This window comes from Vidua macroura, chromosome 17, assembly GCF_024509145.1.
Source record: "Vidua macroura isolate BioBank_ID:100142 chromosome 17, ASM2450914v1, whole genome shotgun sequence".
Classification (NCBI taxonomy): domain Eukaryota; kingdom Metazoa; phylum Chordata; class Aves; order Passeriformes; family Viduidae; genus Vidua; species Vidua macroura.
Window position 1 is genome coordinate 7922648 of NC_071587.1, and position 9794 is coordinate 7932441.

The 9794-nt window shown below is 64.5% G+C and overlaps 2 protein-coding genes across 2 annotated transcripts; both read right to left on the reverse strand.

Moving 5' to 3' along the window:
* Positions 1-952: 952 nt before the first annotated feature.
* Positions 953-6028, reverse strand: LOC128816018 (bactericidal permeability-increasing protein-like). The gene is made up of 16 exons (XM_053993236.1): positions 5977-6028; positions 4777-4947; positions 4441-4555; positions 4227-4355; positions 3989-4144; positions 3794-3857; positions 3620-3680; positions 3351-3442; positions 3032-3265; positions 2877-2936; positions 2285-2452; positions 1909-1976; positions 1549-1591; positions 1310-1373; positions 1152-1228; positions 953-1073 (listed from the first exon to the last, which is right to left on the reverse strand). The coding sequence occupies exons 1-16, from the start codon at positions 6026-6028 to the stop codon at positions 1032-1034; spliced, it is 1596 nt and encodes a 531-aa protein (XP_053849211.1). The 3' UTR covers positions 953-1031.
* A 2054-nt stretch (positions 6029-8082) lies between these two features.
* Positions 8083-8982, reverse strand: ID1 (inhibitor of DNA binding 1). Its single transcript, XM_053993247.1, has 2 exons — positions 8625-8982; positions 8083-8442 (listed from the first exon to the last, which is right to left on the reverse strand). Exons 1-2 carry the CDS (start codon positions 8943-8945, stop codon positions 8401-8403), a joined length of 363 nt encoding a protein of 120 aa, XP_053849222.1. The 5' UTR covers positions 8946-8982; the 3' UTR covers positions 8083-8400.
* Between the last annotated feature and the right edge of the window lie 812 nt (positions 8983-9794).

Sequence of the window (9794 nt, forward strand, 5' to 3'; positions counted from 1 at the left end):
GGAGGGATGGATGGATGCATGGATGCATGGATGGATGCATGGATGCATGGATGGGAATGAGGGCCTCTCCCTGCCTAGGGAAGGGTTGGGGTGATCCAAGGCAGTTTGTTGCGGTCCAGAGGGATGGTGGTGGGGTTGGGTGGCACTAAGGGGTGATGGGGACAGGAGAGCCCAGGGCAGGCTCTTAGCTGGGCTGGGGGTGCTGGTTCTGGGGACATGGGCTCAGCACCCATTGTCACGTTGGGAGGAGGAGGGCAGGGGAATCACAACCTCACTGGGGCCCACAGCCCCCCGCATTCCCGGGTCTACCCTTCAAAGGAGCACCTTCCCTTTGTGCGAGGCTCATTCCAGCACGGTTTGGACCACACAAACACTCGGCCTTTTTTGGATGTCACAAACATGGGGAACGCCGAGCCACCCCACATCCCTCTCACGGCAGGACGCGCCCAGCTCAGCCTTCCCCAGTCCCCCCTCCCCTGTCCTTTCCGGGGTACCCCCGGGGCGGGGGGGCAGCGGCCGGGCCCTGGCGGCTCCGTGGGCCGGCGGGACGCGGTGGGAGCCCGCGGACACGAGCACCATCCCGTGGGCAGCGGGAGGAGCTGCCGCGGAGCTGCGGCCGCAGCGGCTGCGGGGAGCGGCAGCACGGGGACCCCCATGACCAACAGAGCCGCGAGGATTGGAGGGAACCCCGGTCCCCGAGGGCCACTAGCCCCGTCCCCGGCCGCCCGGAGCCCCCCACAGGGGACGGAGCCCAGCACGGCACAGCCAGAGCCCGTCGCAGCACAGGACACAGCGATGACCCGTCGGGGAGTTGGGAACGGGACCCTGCCTGGGAGACAGGGTGAGGGGGCTCCCGAGACACCCCACAGCACACAGGGCTGAGCTACGCTCCCGCTTTAATCCCTGCCGAGGATGGGGGTCCGTGAGTCCCGCGGCTGGGCACTTTGCCAGCCACGGGGGCATGATGGAAACAGGATGGTGATGGGGACAGGACTGGTGGGGGCTGGCGGGTTCCCACGAGGCAGATGGTCTCATGGCTCGTACTGCAGGTCCGTGGCGATGAGCACGAAGCCCTGTAGGGAGTCAGGGTGAGAGAGGGGATATGGGGGACGTGGGGAACCCTGGGGTAAGGGGACAGTGGTGGCACCCACCTGCTGCAGTGAGAGCCGGGGTCTGAGCAGGCTGAGGCCATGTGGGAGGGGCAGGGGGATGCCAGCCTGGAGCCACTCTGTGGGGAGACAAAGTCATAGCAGGGGATGGCCCTGGTGCAGCTGTGGGAGGATAGGGACAGGTCAGGAATAGCACTTACTGTTTGCCCGGGGAACCCCAAAAAGCCACAGCCCAAACTTCAGCAGGGTCTCCAGACGCTTCACCTGTGGGACAGGCAGGCCCTGAGCCTGGCACAGCACAGGTAGAGGGGTCTGTGCTGCAGGCAGGGCTCAGTCCCCTGCCAGACTTGCCATGCACGGGGTCCACAACACCCCAGATTTCCTCCAAGGTGATGTGGAATCCAAGGCTTCCTTTGGCTTCCCTGGCGCAGCCACTCACCTCCACTGGGCCCACGTTTGATGCCACTTGTGTTACATGGAGCCTGCAGGACAAGATCAGGGTCAGAGCCAGGCACAGGGAAGGGGACTGTCCCATCCCAGGGTAGGGACAGGCTGAGCTCCACGGGGGGACCAGGACCCCAGCAGAGCGGGTCCAACTGAGGACCTACTGCCAGGGCAGTGGCACAGATATGAACTGGGGGCAGGATGGGGTCTGAGCAGGCCATACCCAGGCAATACGGGACTCAAGGAGGCAGACGGACAGAGGTGGGGAATGGAGGAGCTGTCCAGGTATGTCCTGGGGGAGCTCTCCAGGTATGTCCTAGGGGAGCTCAGACCCAGCTCAGGGTCAGGCACTAACCCTGTCAGTCTCACAGTGCCCTCGAGTCTGTTCCTGGTGATCGTCGGCTTCCCCGTCACGTTGGCATCCTGCAGCAGGAAGAGACATTGGAGAGACCAGGGCAGAGCCTGCAACCCAGCATCACCCAGCATGGCCCCAGTATCCCCCAGCATCACCCAGCATGGCCCCAGTATCCCCCAGTACCACCCAGCATGGCCCCAGTATCCTCCAGCATCACCCAGCATGGCCCCAGTATCCCCCAGTGCCACCCAGCATGGCCCCAGTATCCTCCAGTACCACCCAGCATGGCCCCAGCCAGGAGCACAGGCACACCAGCCCCAGCCAAGTCCTTTGGGGTCCCCTGGCTCCCTGAGCTGTGGCAGCAGCAGCCACTCACGATGTTCAGCAGAAAGGCAGGGACACGGGTGGCGTTGGGCAGCACCACGAAGGCCTCAGCAGAGCTGAAGAGGGTCCCGTGCAAGGCATCAGGATGGCAGGAGAGCAGGGGCTGCTGGCGGGCCCAGAGGTGCAGCTCCATGGGCTGGTCTGGATAGCGCTCCTGCAGCTGGGAGGGACAGGGCAGGGGTGGCACAGAGCCATGCTGGCCATGCCCCCATCAGGTCCCCACCATTGCCCAGGTCCCATGTGCCCTGCCCACATCCTGTGTTCCATTCTGTCTGCATCCCATACTGCCTGCAACACCTACCATTTCCACTGCACCCCATTCCCTGTCCTGTCCCTCATGCATCCCATTTGACCTCTGTGTCATCCCATGTCCCATCCCACCTGCAACCTTTCCCTCCTGTATCTCATCCCTCCTCTGCCCCATCCCTCCTGTATCATTTCATATGTCCCACCCTCCAGCATCCCATTACATCATCTGTTCCTCCCGCAATCCCATCTTGTGTCCCATGTCCCATCCCACCTGCATCCTGTCCTACTCCATGTCCTGCCTGTGTCTCCTTCTCCCTGTGTCCCATCCCACTCACCTGAGGGGAGAAGACCTCCATGCTCTTGGTCCTCAGCTGGATTGGGAACCGCCGAGGGAGCTGGAAGGCAGGGAGGGATCAGGGTGCTGGGGCTGAGCAGGGGTGGGCATGGGGACACCCCAGTGGGGACAGCTCTGCTCTCCAGCCACCCCTACCATGTCATTGGAGATGTTCCTGCGCAGGGCCCCGGCCGTGAAGTACGTGAAGGCGGCTGAGTTGGCGACGAACTCGGTGACAGCCAACAGCAGCATGGGCTCGTGTGCCATGGGCGGTGTCATGGGCAGGGGCGTGGGCAAAGCCACAGGCAGTGCCATGCGTAATGCCACAGGCAGCAGGACAGGCAGTGCTGAGCGTCTCTGCTGGTACCTGCCCACCCTGAAGATCTCTCCCTGCACAGACACACAGATGGGTGTGAGGATCAGCCAGGCTCCCCTGTTCCCAAATCTGTTCCAGGGATTCCCAGGATGACATTACCTTGAGGGCAATGTCCCCATACTCCTCTGTGAAGGTTGGCGGTCCCAGCAGGGAGTGGTCGATGGCAGCAATGGTGTCCAGCTGGGTGGACACTGCAGGGACATGGGGGTGGTCAGGAGGAGTCAGACCACCAGCCCCCCTCCCACAGCCTGGCTCTGTCAGGATCCAGCCCCACAGTGGGGTCCTGCAGACCCTGCTGGGCACCAGTCCTGTCCACAGCCCCCCAGGACCACCCTGCCTGTCCCCAGTCCTGGGGTCCCCTCACTCACCTTTCATGTGCTTCAGGGCAGTGTCCAGCCTATCAATGCCCCTGTGGAGCACGAGGCAGAGCTGGAAGCAGAGCAGGGTGTCAGCGAGCCTAGGGATGAGGGTCTCCAAGACTCTCACTGGGCTGGGGGGGACAGGGACACCGACACCCCAGGGCACAGGGGCTGAGCACCCACCTGCTTGTTCAGCTGCTGCCGCAGGGTTCTCTGGAGCAGAGGTGCCAGCAGGTTGTAGAGCCAGCTGTAGGGCAGAGTGGGGTGCTCAGATCACCTCATGGTACCCACCCAGCCTCGCCCAGCCCATTACCCTGGCTGGGGCACCAGTAGTCCTTGCATGCCAGGGACAGGACAGAGCAGGGGGCTTGGCATCACCTGTATCCACGGTGAAACTCCATGTGCAGGTCGGTGCCGTGGGTGTCACAGCCGGCGCTCCAAACCGTGGGGTGGCCACTGCCGTCCTCGCTCACCCCCAACACCGCTGCCACGGCCAGGTCCTCCATGCGGAGCTCCACAGAGCCACTGTCCTGGCTGGGCACAGAGTGGGTGAGCACAGGGACAGCGGTGACACTGAGCCACCCTGAGTCCTGTCCCTGTCCCCATGAGGACTCACACGGCGCCCAGCTGGGCTGCCCAGTCGGCGCTGAGCTGGATTCGGGCGCGCTGCACCGTCAGCCTCACCCCCACGTCCTCGGCAAAGTCCAATGTGGATTCATTCATCTGCAGTTCATGGATGTGAATCCTGCATAAGACAGGAAAGCTGTGCTTGTGGCTGTAGTGCAGACAGGGATGGGAACAGGGACAGAGACCCCACAGGTGGCTCTTACCGTGGCACAGCATAGGTGAGAGTTCCCAGGAGCGGGGTGTTGTAGGAACCCGTCAGGTTCAGCTCATGTTCCTTCTGCAGCATCGACTGGAGCAGCTCCAGCCCAAAGCGCCGGCCTGGGCCAAAGAGGGAATTTGGGGTGACGCCAAGGAAGGGGCTGGGGTACCTGGGCTGTCAGCAGAGTGAGCAGCCAGGACCAGGATGGTGCTTCCATTCCCCATTCCTGGCAGACTTGGCATCATTTCTGGGAGTTCCCCTCTTTCCCCATCTTTAGCAGTCTGGGCATCATCCCCCAATGGTCCCCCCCATCCCTCCCTACTCAGGAGCACAGACTCACCGAACTCCAGTGTCCTCTGGGTCAGCCAGGCCTTGATGCCAGGATTGGTGCTGGGGCTGGTGATGGTGGCAGAGACACAGGTGCTGGTGATGGTGGCAGAGACACAGGTGGGCAGCAGGAGCAAGAGGCAGAGCCATACAGTACCTCGAGACTGGTCCTGGGACCTGGAGGCTGGAGCAGAGGACATGTCTGGCGGACACGCAGCAGGTGTAGAGACCCCCTCCCTGTGCACCAGCACAGCCAGGACTTATATCGGGGACAGGGAGCCGTGGGTGACATCAGCACACATGGGGACACCACAGTGCTCTGGCCACCGAAAGCCCGGCCTTGCCCAACGCATGACTCAGAGGGGAAGCCCCCGCTGTTCCGCACTCGCGTCCATCGTGGGAGCAGGGGAATGCAGGGTCCCACACCAACCCTGCCAGCCCCCACCCTGGGGGTACACACGAGCCAGGACGCCAGCTGGGGCCCCCCCCAGGGGCACAGGGCTGGCATGTGGGGACACACAGAGACCCGGCTGGGCCAAGGCCACAAAGAGCTCCCATGCCTGGGAGCACGTAGGAGTTGGGGACAGGGACACAATGAGCTGGTCCTGGGGCTGGGGGGAGCCTGCACCAGGGCAAACAGGGCTCAACCCATTTGCACCAGGGGGCAGCAGCTGTTCCCACTTTGGGAACCCTGTGTAGGGTTACCTACATTTCAGTGGGGATCAGGGTGTCCAGGGTGCGGAAGCAGCCCCCAAGGAAGTGATGGAAAAGTTGGGACAGTCAGAGCAAGAGCAGAACTGTGCAATCCCCTCCAAAAAACCCAGCGTGGGGAAAGAGCCACCCGCACTGCCAAACCTACCATCAGTGGGACCGTCCCCCAGCCAGGGTGAGCCCCTCCAGTGCTGTGGGCTGTGGATCACAGGGGTCCAGCTGCCCTCCTGGATCCAACCTGGCAGACCCAGAGGTACCTCTAGGAGGGCCAGGGCCTCATCTCAGCACCACAGGGGCACATAGAGCCCACGGGCAGTCTCACCAGAGGGACCACAGCCCACATAATGCACCTTAGGGTGGTCTTCAAAGCAGCTGCCCACTGGCCAGGGGTGGCCAGTGCCTCAGGCAGTGACCCAGAGGCCAGCACTGACCCTGATCCCCAGCCCAATGCCTACCACAGCCCCTCTATCCCAGGGTGCCCCTGCCCTGCACCACCACTCACCGTGCCAGGTGGGTGCAGTGCCCCACACCGCGGGGGCCGCAGGTCCTGCCATGGGTCCCAGCTCCTCCGTGTCCCGGGGACTGTACGTGGCACTGAACAGCAGGGACCAGCTCTGACGCCAGTGTCCATCCCGGGTCCTGGTCAGATCACAAACCACAACGTCACCCATTTCCCCCGTCCCTAATCCCTTCCGGGATGAATCAGGTCCCATGAAAACATCGAGGGACCGGTTGGGGCGCAGGTGCCCGCGGGCTGGGCGCTCCCTCGGGTTCTCCGGTGCATCCTGGTGCTGCCGCATCCGGCATCCCGACACGTGCCGGCGGCTTAGCCCTGCCAGCCCCGCTGCAAGCCTGGGCTGGCTCCGTCAGCCCCTTCCCCACCTCTCCTGTGCCAGGTACCCGGTGGTGGCCGCCCCGCGTCCCCTGAGGAGGGGATGACAGCCAGGGCTGCATGGCGAGGGCTCGGTCGTGGGGCACACAGGGCTTAGACAGGGGTCGGGCAGAGACGTGGGGACACACATGGACACACACGGAGCCCCTCTCCCCACCGTTCCAGCGGGAGCTTCCACATCAGGCGGCAGTGAACAGGTAAGGACGGCACTCGGGAGCACGGCACGGGAAGAGCCCCAGAGCCTCCCGCGCTGCCCCCGGCCCGAGCAGAGCCCCCAGTCCCGGTTCTCCCTGTCCCGGGACCTTCTGGGCTACTCCAGGAGGGCCGCCCGGACCGTGCAGTGCGAGCGGGCACCGGGAGAGGGACCCACCGCCCCGTCCGCGCCGCGCTCCGGGATTGGGAGGAAGACGGGCGGTGGAGGAGACACCAGTGAGGACGATGAAGGGGACCCATCCAAGAATGGACAAGTTAATCCACAGATACCCAGAGCCCCTGCGCCCCTACGTGTCCCCTGCTGCTGTCACAGCCAGGACAGGGGTGGACAGGCGAAGCAGTGTCCTGGTAGCCCAAGTCACCTGTCCCCTGCACAGGCCCTGCCAGGGGATCTGCTGGGCTGGGAAAGCACGAGTGGGCACGTGGACACACATGGACACGCTCGCGGCTGTGACCGTGCCTGTAAACACGCAAACACAGAGGGTGTGCAGAGCCTCACACGCCTGTGCCTGGGGCTGCTCAACACCTGCCAGCCCCAAATCCCTTGACTGCGAGACCCTGGGGAGGGGGGGGCGCCTAAAGGGTCCCACCAGAGCAACAAGAGCCCCTCCAGGCACCCCAGCCTGCCAGGCCCGTAGGGAGGTCTGAACAGATCTGGAACAGGAGGCTGTGAGATCCTTGGGGTGTTTGTGAGTCACAGGGAAGCTCAGGTAAGGGCAGCTGCCCGGGGCACCCCCAGTCCTCGGGGTTGCACAATCCCTGATGCAATTTCCTTGTCCCAAGCGGTTGTCTGTCCCCACAGGCAGGGGCTGCACCATGAAGAGCAAGAACCACAGGGGCGGGGCCACAGAGAGAAGCACCCCAGGATTTTTATCTGCTCTCCCCTGTAAAGGAATCAATCCCTACACGATCACCCCTGTAATCCCCCAGTCCTGACACAGCAACAATTGTGGAAGCCTTGGAAAGGTTGCTGGGTGCAGGTGGCCCAGCCGGGAAGGGGAGTGAAGGGAATTCCGGGCTGCGAACACACCAGTGTCCAGGGAGATGGGGAAGCCACACTCCCATCTGGGCACAGAACCCCACAGCTGGCTCATAGCACTATCCCCTCTGTGTCATCATCCCATCAAGGTGCCTAATCAGGGGAAGATGCAGCTAGTGCTGCTGCATTAGCTCACCACAGAAGATAGGGTGTGAAAAAGCTTTCCTCCTGTGTCTGACCCTCAGCACCCCACGTTTGAGCCCAGGGAGTGAAAACCCACGGGAGCTACTGGGAGAGGCTCTGTGGGGGTAATGCTGGGACACAGGGAATTGGGACCAGCCTGTGAGGAACCCCTTCCCCAGCACCACCACAGGGTCCCAGACCCTGTATCCCCCAACATACCCACCCAGCCCACAGTGGTCTGCTCAAGTTGCCCCCCTCCCGTTAAATGGGGCACAAACCCCCGGCTTAAACACGCCCAAAACGCAGGGGAAGGGGTGTGAGGGGCAGGAAGAAAACGCACGTGTGGTCATCAGGGCTTGTTTAATAACAAAACTCCAGCTATTGTAGAACAATATTCTCCAGCATCATTGTAATATACAATACGGGGAATGCTCTCAGCAATCTGAGAAGGAAGGATCCGGCCCACAGCACCCCCTGCCCAGGCTGCGGGGGGACCCCAAGGGCAGCCCCGCTGGGGAGTCAGGGATGCGGGTGAGCAGCGGTGCTCAGAGATGGGGTCCCGGGGACGATGTCCGTGGTGGGACCGGGATCCCGGGGATGATATCCATGGTGGGACCGGGATCCTGGGGATGACGTCCATGGTGCGGTCCAGAGCGGTCTCAGCGGCAGAGGATCCGATCGGCAGCGGGAATGCACGGAGCCTGCGGGAAAGGGACACGAAGCGGCCGGTCAATACCTGCCAGGAGGGCGCCGGGGAGGACAGGGATGGAAAGGGGGCAGGAGGAAGGGACCCCCCCCGGGAAGGAGAGGACGCGATGCAGATTGTGGGAAGGAGATTTCAAGGAAGCGCGGGTCTGAGCCGTGCCGTGGGGTCCGCACTCACCTCGGGGGAGTCCCCAGCAGCGGCGGGGCGGGGGGGGCCGCACTGCAGCTCCAGCTGCAGGTCCCAGATGTAGTCGATAACGTGCTGCAGCAGCTCCACCTTGGAGACTCGCCGGTGCCGCGGCAGCGTCGGGACCAGCGCCCGGAGCCGCGAGTAGCAGCCCTTCATATCGTACAGCAGCGCGGCGGCCGCCTGCTCCGCCACCACCGGGGACACACCCGGGCCCGGCCCGCAGCGGGCGGCTTCCCCGGGCCGCACCGCCTTCAGCGGGCCGCCGGCGCCCGCGGGCAGCGGCGAAGAAGCGACAGCGGCGACCTTCATGGCGAGAGGCTGCGAGCGCGGCGAGCAGAACGGGGACGCGGCGGGCGGACAAGGAGCCCGCGCCCCGCCGCGCCACTTATAGAGCGCCGCCGACCGGTGGGCGGGGCCGCGGGGAATCCTCGACCAATGGCAGCGCAGAAAAAGATGGCTCAGCCCCGCCCACTCCATTCATGCGCCCCAAAGGGCAGCGTCTTAAAGGGGCAATGGCGGAGAGAGCTCCGTGACGGGTTCGGGCTGCGGTGCACGGACGCCGGCGGTGCGGAGGCTACAGGGGTGCGGAGCGCCCACCCTGGCCCGCAATTAACGCGGGTGCTCGCCCCGCGGGCTCCCGGTGTTGGGCTCCCCGCAGCCCCGCTCGCCCCTTGCCCCCTCCAGGCCCCGGTGCCCCTCCGGGCGCTCGGGCCCCCCCGCACTCCCCGCGCCTCCCCCTCTCCGCGGCGGCTCAGACCGTGAGACGCCAGGGTCGTGACGTCATCCATTCATAAAACCCCGCGCGCTGTCAGCGAGGCGCCGGGCGGGCGGTGCCCATGGCGACGGGGGCGGGGCGGGGGACACACACCTGCAGCCCCTACGGGGGGCACCGGGACCCCCACGGAGACACCGCGACCCCCACAGGGACACCGGCACTCCCACGGAGACACTGGCATCCTCTCGTGGATACGGGGGCACCGGGACCTTACAGGACGCACGGGGACCCGCGGGGGACATCTGCACCCTCACGGAGACACGGGGGCATCGGGGCCCCACGGTGGCAAAGGAACACGGGCATCCCCACAAGGGACAGCTCCGCGCCCCCTGCCCCAAGTTTGGAGTTCTCCGTTCCCCCCCCTCTCCCGCGGCTCAAACCTC

Excerpts from the sequence above, each read along its gene's own strand:
- ID1 (XM_053993247.1), bottom strand. The coding sequence starts at position 8,945 with ATGAAGGTCGCCGCTGTCGCTTCTTCGCCGCTGCCCGCGGGCGCCGGC. Across the intron at positions 8,443-8,624 it reads CTGCTGGGGACTCCCCCGAG|GCTCCGTGCATTCCCGCTGC; the intron begins GTGAGTGCGGAC and ends CCTTTCCCGCAG.
- LOC128816018 (XM_053993236.1), bottom strand. The coding sequence starts at position 6,028 with ATGGCAGGACCTGCGGCCCCCGCGGTGTGGGGCACTGCACCCACCTGG. Across the intron at positions 1,977-2,284 it reads CTGCCTTTCTGCTGAACATC|GATGCCAACGTGACGGGGAA; the intron begins GTGAGTGGCTGC and ends TTCCTGCTGCAG. Across the intron at positions 1,374-1,548 it reads CAAACGTGGGCCCAGTGGAG|GTGAAGCGTCTGGAGACCCT; the intron begins GTGAGTGGCTGC and ends CCTGTCCCACAG.